Source organism: Pollicipes pollicipes, unplaced genomic scaffold (assembly GCF_011947565.3).
Source record: "Pollicipes pollicipes isolate AB1234 unplaced genomic scaffold, Ppol_2.1 Scaffold_5724;HRSCAF=6776_pilon_pilon_pilon, whole genome shotgun sequence".
In the NCBI taxonomy this organism is placed as follows: Eukaryota; Metazoa; Arthropoda; class Thecostraca; order Pollicipedomorpha; family Pollicipedidae; genus Pollicipes; species Pollicipes pollicipes.
Genome location: NW_023596746.1, coordinates 31,654,624 through 31,670,633, shown reverse-complemented (window position 1 = coordinate 31,670,633; position 16,010 = coordinate 31,654,624). Strand labels below are relative to the sequence as shown.

General features: G+C 51.1%; 1 protein-coding gene across 2 annotated transcripts; it reads left to right on the top strand.

Annotated features, from left to right (window-relative positions):
• Window positions 1-305: 305 nt before the first annotated feature.
• LOC119103871 (chitin-binding domain protein cbd-1) lies at window positions 306-15,560 on the top strand. 2 transcript variants are annotated; one of them, XR_005094829.1, is made up of 8 exons: window positions 306-363; window positions 3,496-3,659; window positions 4,371-4,523; window positions 5,634-5,724; window positions 5,848-6,829; window positions 9,816-10,274; window positions 12,329-13,174; window positions 14,101-14,187. XR_005094829.1 is itself a non-coding variant. In XM_037227546.1 (8 exons), the coding sequence occupies exons 1-8, from the start codon at window positions 321-323 to the stop codon at window positions 15,102-15,104; spliced, it is 2,613 nt and encodes an 870-aa protein (XP_037083441.1). In that variant the 5' UTR covers window positions 306-320; the 3' UTR covers window positions 15,105-15,560. The 2 variants fall into 2 exon arrangements, 1 of the variants encoding a protein (XP_037083441.1); XM_037227546.1 differs by lacking the exon at window positions 12,329-13,174 and adding an exon at window positions 14,950-15,560 and having other exon boundaries at window positions 14,101-14,666.
• The last annotated feature ends 450 nt before the right edge of the window (window positions 15,561-16,010 follow it).

Genomic DNA, 16,010 nt, shown 5'->3' with positions numbered 1-16,010 from the left:
TCCGCAATCGCATCAATCTTGTATGAATTGGTAGCACTTGGTCTGAGCTTCCGTGAACATGGTCTTTCTCAGACTGCTGATGCAACAGATCGCTTGAGCACACGGAGACATCAGGATTGCACCAGTTCGGGGAGCGGCAGGCTATCGTCTTGCGATCAGACGTTATCGGCGAGCCATGATGGGACCCTGCAACGTCGCCGCGATTAGCTATCACGCCGGATTGCCCTGCAATCCTGTTCAGACGCCGCCCTGCGGTGCTATAAAGCCGGCGGGCAGGGCGTGGTCGCCATCCAGTGGCACTCCTGCCACAGCTTCGCATCATGGCGTGGCTCCAGCTCCTGCTTACGCTCTGCCTGGCCGCCGGTAAGCGCTGGTGGTCTGAGTTCCCACTTTGCAGCGACGGAAGAGGTCGTTAGCGGGTGCGTGTGGGCTCCTCTGGCAGTAACTGCGGTAGTGTATCACGAGCCCTCAGGTGCGGTGCCGTCGCCTACCGCGCACACATGTTATTGTTTGGTGCGCGGTAGCTCCCATGTGTGAAGACGTAGCTTAACTCAGCTATTGAGTGACTGTGGACAGGGATGTATTTAGGGCAGAGGGGCACCGGAAGGCCCCCTCACGCTAGCGCTCATGGCATTTATGCATGCGTTGCATGTGGATAAGGACGAAGACATGGACAAAAGTGGATTAGATACATTGCGTTGTTGTGCGCGATGCAAAAAACCAAGGGTGACTATGTCGCACCCAAATGGACCTTTCAGTCAAAAGTTTTTAGATGTGCCCCCCCCCCCCCCCATATTGCAAAATGCTGCATACGCTCTGACTACGGACGAAGGAATATCAAACGTAAGCGAATATATACCAAAGCCTTCATCTCTACTGTACATCGCTGGTACCTTAACAGCCTTGTGTTATGACACTCACAGTTGCATGGGTCAATTATGAAAGATACCTTCCGAAGTGCCTACTAGTTTGTATCATTGTTCTGCACTTAATGATAGCTCACTTTGGCTATGAATAACTCTCACAGTGGATGGCTACCGTTTTCGAGCCTTGTCAAGGTACCAACTTGTTGATCAAGTTAAAATGCTATGTTATATGCAAGAAAAGGCATAATTTGGACGATAGGATGTAAGATCTACCCTTTTCACGCCAACATTGTTCCACAGGTACCTATTTTGGTACCCAATCTAAGTTGCACAAAAGGTATAATAAACAGAGGTGGAAACTATCACTTCTCGTCAGTTCTTTCAAACGAGCTGGCAAATTGTGTTGCGGAAGTGCTTTTGTTTCGTCATTGCCTACCTTCCCGTTTTTTTCCCGTTTGCGGTTTTTGTGACTTGATTCCATGAGACCAAACTTGGAAACGTAAAATGAAGACTAGGTGAGGATGAAGCAAAAACGTTGCACGAGTAAAATTTGCGGGCTATTTTTATGAACCTCACGACATTCCAGGGCCTTCGCTCCCGCTTATCCCACATTTCGTGCATTTCAGGTTTGATTCCAGCTTAGGTCCCGGTGTGATGGTGCTGACTGTGAAAAGTGAACAGTGAAAATGGAAGGGCTCCATTGGCTTCCCTTCACCAAAGTTTTCGGTTTTCCTAGGCTGCATTGAGCGTGCACCATGTCCTCCCTGCCAAGTACATGGCTGTTGCCACAGGATGCACAAGTGCTTCATTTCACTTCATGCAGCAAAATCTCCTTCAACACCCACTTTAAACGCTCTCACCATAATGCCCTTATCGAAACATGGCCGCTCCCACTCAGGGAGCCGAAATCCCGGCCGGGCTGCCGGGCCCTCGTGTGCCTCTCCCACCCCGCTGGTATGTCTTGTACTACGCTGACAGAATGTCCTGCACTTCGTCTGATGGCGCATGTCTAACACCCCGACATTGCGATGCGGATGCCTCACACCCCGATAGGCGGAGATATCTAGAACACCGTTCGGTGTAAGCATCTGAAGCCAGAGGATCCGAGTACGGCCAACCGGGCTATGCTCACTTAAAGGGGACATATGCTCTACATATGTGTAAGGTTTTGAACTAAACAGCCATATTGAAGACCTTTCGATGCAGCTCACGGCTACGCCCTTTTAAAGTTTAAGCCCTTCGGTTCCTGAGCTTCAAGGCGGCAAAGATGCGTGAGAGTAATTGTGGTAGAGTATTTTAAGGTCACCTTGGAATGCATGACGTCATGAATAACGTCATTTGCATGCGGTCACTCCACTGTCCATGCGCCGATTAGGGCCAATAAAATCGAGTTAAGAATAAATTATTGAGCTGCTCATAAATGTTGTTCGCGAGCATAATTTCCAGATATAACGGCGGTCTATTGAATCTCAAGCAATGTTGTGCAAAGTACGTTGACGTAATCAAACAATGGCACATTGAGCAGCAAATTTACTAAGTGGAGAAATTCTGTTGTCTAGTGCAGTCTTTTACATTTAAAAGTGTGCCAACCAGCTGAACCAACTAGTGACTTTTTCGTCATATTTGATGCTTGATTCAGTATCTTCAAATGTGGAACATTCTGTTTAAAGGGGCCAGAGTTGGGCAAAAATGACAAAGTTCTGTACTTTGAAGACAATCCGAGCAACATTGACGCTGGGAATGTCGTATTTGAAAGCTCCTTGTGCAAAGTGAAACATTTTGTGAAAACCAAGACACCTTGAAATCTGCGTCCCCCCTCCTCTAAGGTCGTGTTCTAGTCCCACTCTATCTGAAAATCCGCCTAGCGAGGATGTCTAGCGCCACGCCCAGTCAACCTGTCTAACACCCCGCCCAGTGACTGTCTAGCACCCCGTCCGGCGAGGCTGTGTGGCCGCCGGCACCGGCCGCCGCCCACCCGTCCCGGTATCTCGCTCGGACGGCGCCGGGCGCCCGCGTATCCGGGGTGCGGGGGAGGAGGTCAGAGCGGAGGCACTCCGTCTCTCGAGTGTTTGCCTCCGGGGCACAGAGCGTCGCAGCGCTATCGCTGCCTGACGGCTCGGATTAGCGCCCGTCGGGTGTGGTGGGGGAGGGGGAGGGGTACGCCGCCGTCGACTTACCTTGCAGGCTTCTTCTGAGGCCTCTGGCAATTCATGGCTCATTTCCGTCATTTACAATTGTTTAACAATCAACGCAAGCGGTTGCTATGGCCATGGGCGTCGCCTCACTTCGTTCAAAGTCATGGTTAGGAAATGCCGTTTGTGGTGGGAGTCGAACTCAGGTACCTCATCTAAACACAATCATCACACCTTCACTTCCCAGACCCTCACCAATGCAGAATGCAGTGACCTGGATATTCAGACTAGCACACCATGCACTCTGTGCACGAGGATTTGCAATGGAGGGGTCATGAAGTGGGACGGAGTGATGTGGAGTGGCCGGTTCTTCACGAAGATCCGCAGTTTTATCCCGGGTCGGCGGCGTATCGTGGCGCTCGCTTCACGGATCGGCGGCCTTCAACACCAAAGCAGCGCGTCTCTGAGCGGCCTCTGACCTGTTGTGCTGTCGACAGGCCTACAGGCGGCCCCCGAGCGACCGGAGGGTGGCTTCTCATGCCCCCGCCCCCAGGGCCTCTTCGCGCACCCCTACGACTGTCACAAGTTCCTGCACTGCGACCATGACCATCCGTATGTCAAGGACTGCCCGGCCGACCTGCACTTCAACCCCAAGATCATGGTGCGTGTAGCTCCGTATAGCGTATAGCCGTCTCCAAGCAGGAGTAGGACGTCTCGAAAAGTCGGCAAAACGTCACAAATATTTGTAAAGTCAACCCGTTCCACGCATGACTAGTGGCACCATAAGTTGAAAATCAAACGGTTGTAAAGGGCGGTGGACCATGCTCCATCAAATTTGGTGATTATTTGTTTCCACGTCTGTTCGTCCGCTTTGCATACATCACACCTGGTTGTCGGTCCAAGCCTGTTGGGGTCCCACCACTGATGCTCTACAGACTTGTTGCTTGTCATCTTGTGGTGTGGGCTTTTTGACAAGACAAAGAACGTTCCATGAGCGAGGGTATCACAGACTACAATAATATGTCAGCGGTTCAAATCATAGTTCCCATATAACATTATATATATATATATATATATATATATATATATATATATATATATATATATATATATATATATATATATATATATATATATATATGTGTGTGTGTGTGTGTGTGTGTGTGTGTGTGTGTGTGTGTGTGTGTGTGTGTGTGTGTGTGTGTGTGTGTGTGTGTGTGTGTGTGTGTGTGTGTGTGTATACTCCCCATTGTGACATCGTCACACACCGCCGTCGTTCCGCCGCCGCCGCTGGCCGTCAGCGGCATCGCCCGCTGGGCTTCGCCCTCATGGCGGTACGCGCTCTGATTGGCCCGCCGGCGGTGGTCGGCAGGTGTGTGATTGGCCGGAGCAGGCGGGCTGCCGTCCGGGCGCGCCCACCGACCCGCCCACGCCCGACGTGTCGCCTGAGCCCGGCATGGAGTGCGACTGCGAGTGCTGCCTGAAGCCCAACGGCGACGACTGCACCACCTTCTACCTGTGCAAGGTGGGTGTACAGGCCTGACCGATCGCTGAGCGTGGCCGCGACGTCGGCATGGCCTGAGTGAAGCGTGGTGATGGCGGGCCATATTTGGAATGGGGCAGGGATAGATGTCTTTCTGTCAGGGGCTCGTGAACGGCGGACGTCCTTTCTGGTGGTCGACAATTCCTAGACCCAAACTACCTCGACCTCAAACTAAAAATGGTAATTCTATACCAATGTCCTGCCTTGAAGGACCGCCTTCGCTGGGTAAACAGTTCGCTGTTGGCTAGAGGTGCCGATTGGTTTCCGAGCTTTTGGAATTCCAAACAGTTCCAATATTCAATTTGAAGATTGAAAATTTGACGGACAGGGGCAAAAATTTCTGGGATTTTTTGGTAGCTCATATAATTTTGTCGTGTTGCAAGTTGGCATGCATCTCTTTGATAGAGCACACTAAAAATATACCTCTTTTTTAAACGTGAGCAAGAACGGCTAAGTATATCCGTACTCGAGCTTAGTGACAGTGACACTTAGCGAACATCGATGTGAGTTGTAACTTGTGGATGCTTTCACGAAAGCTTGTGATGCACATCACTTAACTATCATAATTTTCTTTCGTTTCGTTTTGATTCGAGTGAGGCCATGCTGTGACGCGAGTAGCGACTGGTTGTAGTTGGAATTAACTTGATATCGAAACAAACCCTGGAACCTCTCGGTCACCATGATCTTTTGGACACTTTTTTGAGGGAGAGCTGGTCGATACTGGACTTACAATTGGACCTTGCGCAAAAGCTTCCAGAAAACGACATCCCTGATCCAGTATATCCGACTGGGTGCACCAGAGATACCCGGCCCTCCCTAGAACACGCTACAGGAGTTTTTAAGGGCCTTTGTACTTGAACAGGAGTTTTGATCAGTGACGCTGGGCGGAACGCTGACCAGCTCAGGCCCATTGGCCCTGGTCAGTGGTCGGAGTCACACAAGGGGAGTACCACTCCCCGACGCCGACCTTGTGTCTTCCGTTGGATGAGATGTGATTAGCGAGGCCGTCAGCTGTGCACAGGTGGACAGATCTCTTGGTGGACCACTGAAGGAGTGTGATCTGAATCGCGTGAACGTTCGCCGCTGTTGCAGGATGGCAAGGCCTACCTGGAGACTTGCGCCACCGGCCTGGTGTTCAACCCCAACACCCAGAACTGTGATCTGCCCAGCAACTACGACTGTGGTAAGAGAGCCGTCAAAGTTCGAGCTGGGAGCTGGGGGGTCAGGTGGGTCAGGCCGGTGGGCGGCCGATGGGCCAGTGACCCGGGCGTGGTGGGCACTCACTGCGGCTGACCTTCTGTTCCAGGTGGTCCCGAGCCGACGCCCAGTCCGTTTGATTGTCCCACCGACGGACTGTTCCCCAATCCGGCCGACTGCCACACCTTCTTCCACTGCTCCAATGGAATCTCGTACAAGAAGAACTGTCCCGCTAACCTCGACTTTGACGCGCGGACAAAGCGGTGCGAGTGGCCAAACCAGGCCGGCTGCCGGTACCCAGCCTCGACCACTAAGAAGCCTCCCGAACCCACTACGCGCTCCACCACTACAACCAAACGGCCGGACTTCGACTGTCCCACCGGAAACGGGCTCTTCCCCAATCCGGAGGACTGTCATACGTTCTTCCATTGTTCCAATGGAATCCCGTACAAGAAGGACTGTCCAGCTAACCTCGACTTCGACGCCAAGACGAAACGGTGCGAGTGGCCAGACCAGGCCGGCTGCCGGTACCCAGCCTCGACCACTAAGAAGCCGCCCGAACCCACCACGCGCTCCACCACTACAACCAAACGGCCGGACTTCGACTGCCCCACCGCAGACGGGCTGTTCCCCAACCCGAAGGACTGCCATACGTTCTTCCAGTGTTCGAACGGAATTCCCTACCTAATGGACTGTCCGGCCAACCTCGAATTCAACCCGGTCCTCCTCGTCTGCGATTGGCCAGAGCATGCCGGCTGCTCGAATAAGACCACACCCACTACGCCCGCAGTGTCCCCCACCACACCCCGCACGCCCGCTACCACTCCCAAACATCCAGGCTTCGACTGCCCCACCAGCAATGGGCTGTTCCCCAACCCGAAGGACTGTCACTCGTTCTACCACTGCTCGAACGGGCACCCTTACCTGAAGTACTGTCCCGCTAACCTTGAGTTCAACCCGGTGCTCCTGGTGTGCGACTGGCCCGATCACGCTGGTTGCGGCGACCACCCGCAGCCCACGCCCGACTACCCGGTCACCACGCCGGTGCCCGACGACGACATCGTCTGCCCGAACAAGAGCTGCGTGTGCAGGTGAGAGAGCGCGGGCCGCTCGGCCTCGACCGCGGGTTTGGGGCGCCTCTCAGGGAGCTTCGGCTGTTCCGTCTGACAGGCGCCGAGCAGGTCTCAGGTCAGGTCAGGTCGGATCAGGGCCCCGGTCCCGGCACACGATGCTCTTTAAGTGTCGAAGGGGGTCGACGGTTAGCGCCTGCTCCTGTGCTGCAGCCCTACACCTGGGAGACTAGCAGGAAAAAATGGCCCGTTTCTCCTGTGTTGTGAGTTTTATGTTGTAAATAGCCGACGTTCATCATATTAAGACTTACGTGCTAGACTGCGTTTCCGAGCCATCATTGCAGGATATGAACACACGCTCGAGGAGGCTAATTCGACCCCCAAAAGGTATTTTTCAGAATAACTTCCGGATGGTCAAGCTTTGTATAGCTATAGGCAATTGAATAGCAGATCGCAAGGCATTAAGCTTCAGGTGTACCTTGCAACATCGCCAACATATGGCAGGCTAAATCCAAGCCGTGTTTGTCGGCGAGGGCAATCGTAGAGGGAGTGTTACTCTAATTTGACTACGATAAGTTAGAGGAAATCATGCATCTTTGAGATAAGTTGTTGGGCAATTAGAAAACTAAATCTAATGTTTTTTTTAAGTTCATTGACTTTGGGCCAGGTATAAAGGTCAGACTGATATAAAACCAAGCTATCCATGTTCCAACCTATTGTTATTGCTGGAGAACTTGATTTATGTCACAGTTTTGACGCTCATTTAGAACTTACTGATCATAGGCATATTAACAGCGATCTCATTTTTAACTGCGTGGAGGTCAACTGATATCACTGACATAAAATGTCCCTGATCAATCTTTAGGTTGTGGGAACATTCCCTATCGTGACTATTGACGTTAATAAAAATGTATGGGGTCTTTATCACTTTTACCTCATGAAGGTCAAACAAGGTCACTGGGCTGAAATGAGCACGAGTGAACTTTAGGCGAAAGGTGTTTACTTGAGGCATCAGGACACGTCAAACAGCAATGTCAAGTTTGCTTTTGTCTTAAGAGCATGCCAACTTTTTGTTCATTTCGCTTATCGTTGAATTATACTCTTACGATTTGATCAATCATACCAGTTTTGTCGAAGTCCCTCTGAACAGCTCATAATTTCTATTGCAAATAGTCATTTCAGGAAAGTGATAATTTCCATTTGTTTTTCTTTTTCCAAGGTGTTCGCTCTAATGTTTGCAAGACACAAATTTGTCAAAATGTTTGGGTAACAAATGCTACGAAAGCTCAAAACACTCAGTTTAGACCAAAAGATATGCGAGCATGAAGCCATTGTCCCGCGAATTCACCGAAACGTTATACTGTGGCTTTGATCTCTCCCCTGTGGCGTTTACCACAGTGGATCTTTCGAGGCGCACTTTGGCTTCGGGAAAAGGAACATCACATGGTCCATGATGACGCACTGGTTCAAACTTCAACTAATGCGCTTCTTGGTAACAAGCCCTTGTCACCCGCTGTGCCAATCACAGACGTTCTTTTATTTGCATCAACGGGGTGTCACGGCGGTTGTCATGACTACGGTGGTCGCGATCACCGTGAAAAAGCGTTGTGCAGTTTCAGAGTGTTGACAGCGCAATTTGGACTTGAAAATAATCAAATCTGATATCCTTATTATGTCTTTACGGTGCTGCAGTCACATTACTCAGTGTTACTGTTAGACGCAGCGGGTCCTGGGGTTTCACTAACGGGTGTTTGTCAAGGACACTCACTTTCAGAAGGGTGTTACCCGCTTTAAATCTTCGAACCGAGATTACCTTAAGTAGATGCTCATACCGCGCCCATTTTCACAATTAACTATTTAAGACGGGTTTTCCCACTTTCAAACTTTGAACCAAGATTGCCTTTCGAATTTCGCATTTTCTGCAACGCCGTTGAGGCGAGGATACTCCCTCGGTGCGCACCCGGCATCTTGCCATCAGGCGGCCTATACCTAAAGCGGACCGTGCTTATCAGCTGGGACAGCCGACTAGCTCAGGCATACCCTCCTATGACCTGTTTGCTCGGCGCAGCAGCAAGAGGCATCGCGATGTCCGTGTGTTAGTGTACGTATTTGTGAGTGTGTTTATAGTTGGGATGTATACCTCGCGGCTGGCAGCGATCTTCGCGACTCTGTCCCCGCACGTAGGGACAGGGACCCCGTCCTGTCTCATCCTGTCCTTCACACTGCCTTGGTACCAACAGTGACAGGAGGATTGCAACTCTAGTGTGTGTTCGTGCTTTGCCAAAAGCAGGTATAAGGCACACCTACATCTAATGTGTTTGTAACTCTGCCTATACCCAAGATGCTCCGCCGGCTGGGATGTGTATGTGCCAGGCGGCGTATCCATGCATGTGCATACGCTGTTTAAATCCTGGATCCGTGGCATATCCAGGCACCTGCCGCAGTTTTGTTCTGCCGTCAAGTCGTTCCAAAAACGACTGTAAGTTTAGAGATGAGAAGCCTTCCATAGCCATAATTGCCTTTTCCTAGATTGAAGTTTGGTGAATTGCCTTGGATGGAAAAGTATCTTAAAGCTGGAATGGGTCGAACGATGAAATGCATCTTCAGAACTTATGAGCTGTAACGTCCCAGAAAATGGTTGCATGATGTGCAGCTACTATTTGAGACAGTCTTGCGGTTTACAGCTGGAGTTCATTTCATGGTCACAGTCGCTGTATGTTGGACGGGTATTAGTGTAGACCACAGTCTATGTAATGACACGATGAAATTCAATAAGCGTCTATGACATGCAGCCGCATGAAAAGTAAAGTACACATGTATATATATATATATATATATATATATATATATATATATATATATATATATATATATATATATATATATATACAGTCTTCCTGTGTCTACGCCGTTTCTTTCCTGCGGTGACAGCTACGTTTTAAGGCGCTCCAGAGGTCAGCTTCTTTAGCCTAACTTCGCGCCTTTGTGCGTGTGTGTGCATTCGAAGGCTTCCGGATAAGAAGGACTGCAGCGGCTTCTACCAGTGTCGGGACGGCAAGGCGTACCACAAAAGCTGTCCGACCGGCCTAGTCTTCAACCCCGACACGGAAGTGTGCGATCTGCCCGCCAATGTGGACTGCGGCGCCCCCACTACTGCCAAACCGCCGCCACCTACCACCACCCGCACACCTGCCACCACTCCCAAACATCCAGGCTTCGACTGCCCCACCAGCAACGGGCTGTTCCCCAACCCGGAGGACTGTCACTCGTTCTACCACTGCTCGAACGGGCACCCTTACCTGAAGTACTGTCCCGCTAACCTTGAGTTCAACCCAGTGCTCCTGGTGTGCGACTGGCCCGATCACGCTGGTTGCGGCGACCACCCGCAGCCCACGCCCGATTACCCGGTCACCACGCCGGTGCCCGACGACGACATCGTCTGCCCGAACAAGAGCTGCGTGTGCAGGTGAGAGAGCGCGGGCCGCTCGGCCTCGACCGCTTCTTAGGAGTGGTATTTAGTAAGTGAACCTCCCCCCCCCCCTTTTTTAACGCGGTCTGCAGCTCCGCACGAACTGCGAGAAAAAAGGGCGTGAAAACCTGGGAAGAAGCCCGTTTGCTACCGACTTAAGGAGGAAGTTTCGTTAGTGTTCTTTGCTCAGGCTCCACACCTTATTTTATGAAAACACATGCTTGGGGAACCAGGTTCGTAGCACACGACCGGATGAGGGTCCGTTTGCGGCTTACGTTTTTATAATGCCTTTTCAATAATGCAGTATAGCGGGACAAGATTTCGCTTATCTGCCAGATTGCTGTATAGCCGAGCTTGTGATCAAAATCACAATAAGTTTTTTTGCAACGTAAGTGACATGTAGCGGGTCAAAGTCAAGCCACGGTTGCCGGCAAAGGCACTCCTAAGGCCAGCTTTCAAGTTAATGCGACAGGAGGTTACACTCAATCGTACAATTTTGAGATGTTTTTAAGGCGATAATTCGGTTCAAAATTGCAGGACTGCTTCGTCTATCCGCTTTGATTCAATCATGAGGCTCAGATCAAGCAAAACAGAGGTATTTTGACTGGAAAACTCCCTCTGCCGGGTAATTTTTTACACTCCTTTCACATTTTATGATAGAAAGACGAACAACTTCCCAACGTTGGCTTTATGACGATCAGAGGATGCCATGGAACAGAAATCACCGTGATAACCCTTTAAGTATAAAGAACTTGTCTGAGTCAGTACTTGGCGCTTATTTTAGCTGCAAATATGAAAATGATTATTCAGCTATGTTAATGTATTAGTCATTTTCATTTTATAAAGGTCAGAAGAGCTCCCTGACTGAAAAGTTCCAAGCGTGGTATCGTTTGGAGACGGTACGAAGGTTGTAGCTTGTTGCATGAGGAGGTCTGAGGCACTTCTGACACTGATTTGTACCTCGATTTTGTTTGGCCTTAGTTGACCCGAAGGTCGCAATCCAAAACCTCAAATACTTGTGTGAATGAACCTACATAAAATCCTACCGACCTTGTAAGCATGTCTGTAGCTTTCTTACTTTAAGCATTCAGGAGGCAAAATGATTCCACCAAACGAGCTCGTCATATGACATCAGGAGGCAGCCACGGTGGTTATTAAATGGTTCATGTCCTGTTGACCTTGGCTGCCCAGTTCAGCAAGGCAGTCGGCGACAGAGTCTGCTTACAACTGTATATTCATGCTGTTCCACCCTACTGGGGAAATGCGAGAGGTTTTACAATGAATTGTCTGACCATTGTGAATTGCCGTTTATTATCAGTTTACTGTGGTGTGTTAAGACTGCGCTAGCAAGCAGAAAATCCTTCTTAGTCCCGTAAATTTTGATAAAGTAGATTGATAAAGGATAAAAGGATATAAGTATAAACGCATACAGATATGCATATGTGCATGCATGTATATATGTTAATATATACATATGTATACATGTGGTTATATACATGTACATTATATATATATATACACACACACACACACATATATATATATATATATATATATATATATACATGTATATAAACTACTATCGAGTGAAACGCTATGGTTTTGGATAGCTTTCAGCGATTGTTTTCTCTCGCGCGTTACTTTTGACGTCACCTAATAGAAAGAAGGAAAAGTAGTTTACCAAGAGAGATGTGGCGTATTCATAAACCTCATGTATCAAATGAAAGTTATAGCATGACACGTAACGTTGTATTGCATATTGAATCAACATTTTTACATAGTTGAAGCGAGAAGTGGTAAGTACTTTCCAATCCTCCCAGCGCGGGCCGTGATAATGGAGGACTTTACCTTGGGTGTGTTGTCATCGCTTGCATTTTTACCATCGATGAATGCCAACAACGTTCCGAAATTGTGTCTGGCACAAATATCCTAACGGGGAAAGTCCCGATAGCCACCGTGTGCAGCGTCATCCTCCACGTTTTCGGGCGCTCCGAAGGTCGGCTCATCTAGCCTAACTTCGCGCCTTTGTGCGTGTCTCTGTGCATTCGTAGGCTGCCGGACAAGGACGACTGCAGCGGCTTCTATCAGTGTCGTGACGGCAAGGCCTACCACAAAAGCTGTCCGACCGGCCTGGTCTTTAACCCCGACACGGAAGTGTGCGATCTGCCCGCCAATGTGGACTGCGGCGCCCACACTACTGCCAAACCGCCACCACCTACCACCACCGCCCGAGTCACCACTCCCACCCCGAAAACGACCACCACCCCTGCCACTACCACGCAAAAAACGACCACAGCCTCTACCACCACTACCCAGAAAACGACCACCACCCCTGCAATTACTACACCTGCTACTACTACCAAGCAAACGACAACCGCCCCCACCACCACCACCACCACGGCAGCGCCCACTTCCCCGCCGCCACCGTCTCCGTGTACGTTCCCCTGCTCCAAGAGCGACGGTACCTACGCCAATCCGCTGAACTGCGGCACCTACTTCCACTGCTCGGACGGCGAGGCCAGCATCGAGTACTGTCCGGCCGGCACGCACTTCAACACGGGCACGAACGCGTGCGACGCGCCCGAGACCGCCGGCTGTTGCGACCTGTAACCCCCCTCCCCATCCCGCCCCTCACCCGTCCCACGCCTCCCCGACGCACCGCACCGGACCACGACCACTCATGGCTGCCGCGCTCAGCTCGGTAGCTTGTTTTTCCCCCACGGCAGACACCAATCGTCACGTGTCGCCGCTGTCACTGCACACATTGTATAGTCACCTTCCTTGTAGTGTAATCCGCACACAGCACCGCACATACCTTTCACGCATCCGCCGCCCGATCAGCACCCGCCTCTCCCGCTCGAGACATGCTGCATGCTGACAATGGCCGATCGAAGTAGGTTAGTGACTGAATCTTTTGGTGACGTCTGGCTTGTGCAGTTGGCTTTCCGGGTCTGTCTGCGGGGCTCCACTGTGGTGTGAGGTGGAGGACACTACGCCGTCTCTCGCAGCAGCTATGGCAGAGTACGCACTCCTCTGTCGCCGCGGCTCCTCTCCACAGCCCCGGGCGTATCAGCAGTACCTGTTTGCAGATCTGAAGGTTTTTAGACGCTTGACGAGCATGGACTATTGTTTGCGAGTCAACCATGACTACGTGCAGCAGTTTTTAGCTCCGAAATGTTGCTCGAGTTACAAGCATCGTCGCCGTAGCTGCAGCCTGCGATGAATATCTTCCGATGAGTGATAGCTTCTATCGACATCATACATTGCCGACTGCGAACAATTTGTATGTAGTGCAACAAGTATGGTGAGCACGGAACACATGACGTGTTTGTGAACGGTGACAAGAGCGCGCACTTGTGGTGTGAGGTGGAGGTCTCTAAGATGGCTTCGCGCAGCACCTGCTCCATTTGTACATATTCTTCTGCTATCGCCGCTGCTGTCCACCATCGTTTGCACGTAACAATACCTGTTCACAATGCAGAAGCTTTGTTAATATTGCGCCTTTCCGAATCACTGCATTGTGGGCTAACCGCATCCATAGGCTGTAGTTTTTGCCTCGGACTGTTGTACCGCCATAGATATCATTCTTGTTGCTCATTAGTTGTGCTTTGATGAGTCTTATGACTGCAGCCTGAATTGCGCATATCCTAATATGCAATTACTATTGATATCATCGTTTATCCACTAAGAACGAGCGAACGAGTACGAAACAAACAATGGACGAAAGTGTGTCAACAACAACAAAAGTGGTATGTGTCAGCGATGTCAAAGATCTGTCCCGCTCAACACCTCGAAAGGCAAGCATGCGTTTCTTTTGCCGCAGAGTACCTGATCCCAAAGACTGCCACAAATTCTACCAATGCAAGAACGGCAAGGCCTACCCGGTGAGCTGTCCCACAGGCCTCGTCTTCAACCCGGCTCTGGAGGTCTGCGACTACCCTGGTAATGTCCCAGGCTGCGCACCAACGAAACCGACCAAGCCGACCAAGCCGACCCGTCCGACCCGGCCGACCCGGCCTACCAGGCCGACACACAAGCCCACGCCAGATTCATCCAGCTCTAGCTCGGAGTCGGGAAGCGGATCTCACCACCACCACAGCAGCGACTCTGATTCCGGCTCCTGCTCCAAGCACCACCACGGCAGCGACTCGAAGCACCACCATGGCAGCGGCTCTCATTCGAAGCATCATGGCAGCGACTCGAAGCACCACGGTAGTGGCTCGAAGCACCACCATGGCAGTGGCTCGAAGCACCACCACGGTAGCGGCTCGAAGCACCACGGCAGGGAGTCGGCGGAGCGCGTGAAGTCGTCTGCACCTGCTCTGAAGAGCTCGCCTCTGTACAGGAACCCGGACCACGGCACTGTCGAGGACGATGATGGCTTCTTGGGTACGTTGTGATCGCGGTGCTTTGCTATGTTTCCATTGCAAACCAGTCCATGAATGAAGCATAAGGATTCATAACTTGGTGTCAAACCCTAGAAGCTTGATGTGCTTGCTTATATGCCCCGTCTTTTGACGTCATCAGTTAGTCCATGCATGTGTGACGGTTATCCTAATTCAGGGTTATGGCGTGGGCAACCTTTGCTCATGCAATATCTATGAACTGAAGTCCCCACGTACACGTTTTCTGCGTGACCATCGCACTCACAGCGAACCTGTCGCGTTCGCAGAGGCCCAGTTCTGCCCGAAGCCGAACGGCAAGTTTGCGTCCTCCAAGTGCCACTACTACTACCACTGCGTGGACGGCGTGCCAACCATGAAGCGCTGCCTGCACGGCACGCGCTTCTACGCCAAGGGGTCTCGCTGCATTCCGGGCAGCTGCTGAGCGGCCGCTGGGCAGCTACTGGGCGGCCGCTGGGCGCCTGCTGGGCGGCCGCTAGGCGCCTGCTGGGCGGCTGCTGAGCGCCTGGTCAGCGCGTAGTGGGGGATGGTGCTGCAGAGGCTGCTGACCGTCGCGGTCCAGAGTGAAGGCTAGTCCGGTCGAGAACGTGAGGACGCTCGCGCCGGCGGACAGCTCACTGTCCACTCAGCTGCAGCTCTGTGCGAAAGGCTCTTCCGGATCGTGTGCTTCTAGCTTATGTAGAACTGGCTTGTGTGCACTTGGGAGAAGGTGGTACGCGCTCTACGAACGGATGCCTCTTGCTGCTTACGCTTGGACGATGATGGACTCTTGCTAGTGCATCTCCTCTACTGCACCGCGTGCTGTTGCTAATGCACCTCCTAACCGCACCCCGTCGCCACGTATCAGGCACATATTAGGCAATAAATTTGCACGTCATGACTTTTGTTTTCAGATAATCCCTAGGGGGATGCTTGCACAGCTGGTAACATGATGCTGGCATATCCCAGACTACATGCAGTAATCGACATCGGGATATCTCTGAGATTCCGCATCTTAAAATATGCACATTCTAGGATCAACGTGACAGCTACATAACGTGAGCGCAGTGGCGATCCCTGGTCACGTGCTCCAAAGGCGCCCATTGCCAGCCGAACAGATGCAGCTTTTCAACACGAAACGCAACAAAATTGGACATCTTTGGGCCTCCAGGCGAGCGAGAACAGTCGCGAGCGAAGGAAAAAGGACCATGAGCAGATAAAGATAGTTTTGCGATGGTTCTGAGGGTGGCGATTGAGAAAATATAACGCCCATGGCGCTGTTCAAAAGCCCTAAGCTCCTGATAGGGCCATACATGTCCACTTAGTGGGCTGATTGACCAGTCAGGAGCCT

Coding starts and splice junctions, on each gene's coding strand:
- LOC119103871 (XM_037227546.1), top strand. CDS start 321: ATGGCGTGGCTCCAGCTCCTGCTTACGCTCTGCCTGGCCGCCG. Junction 4,524..5,633: donor CCACCTTCTACCTGTGCAAG/GTGGGTGTACAG, acceptor CCGCTGTTGCAG/GATGGCAAGGCCTACCTGGA. Junction 10,275..14,100: donor AACAAGAGCTGCGTGTGCAG/GTGAGAGAGCGC, acceptor CTTTTGCCGCAG/AGTACCTGATCCCAAAGACT.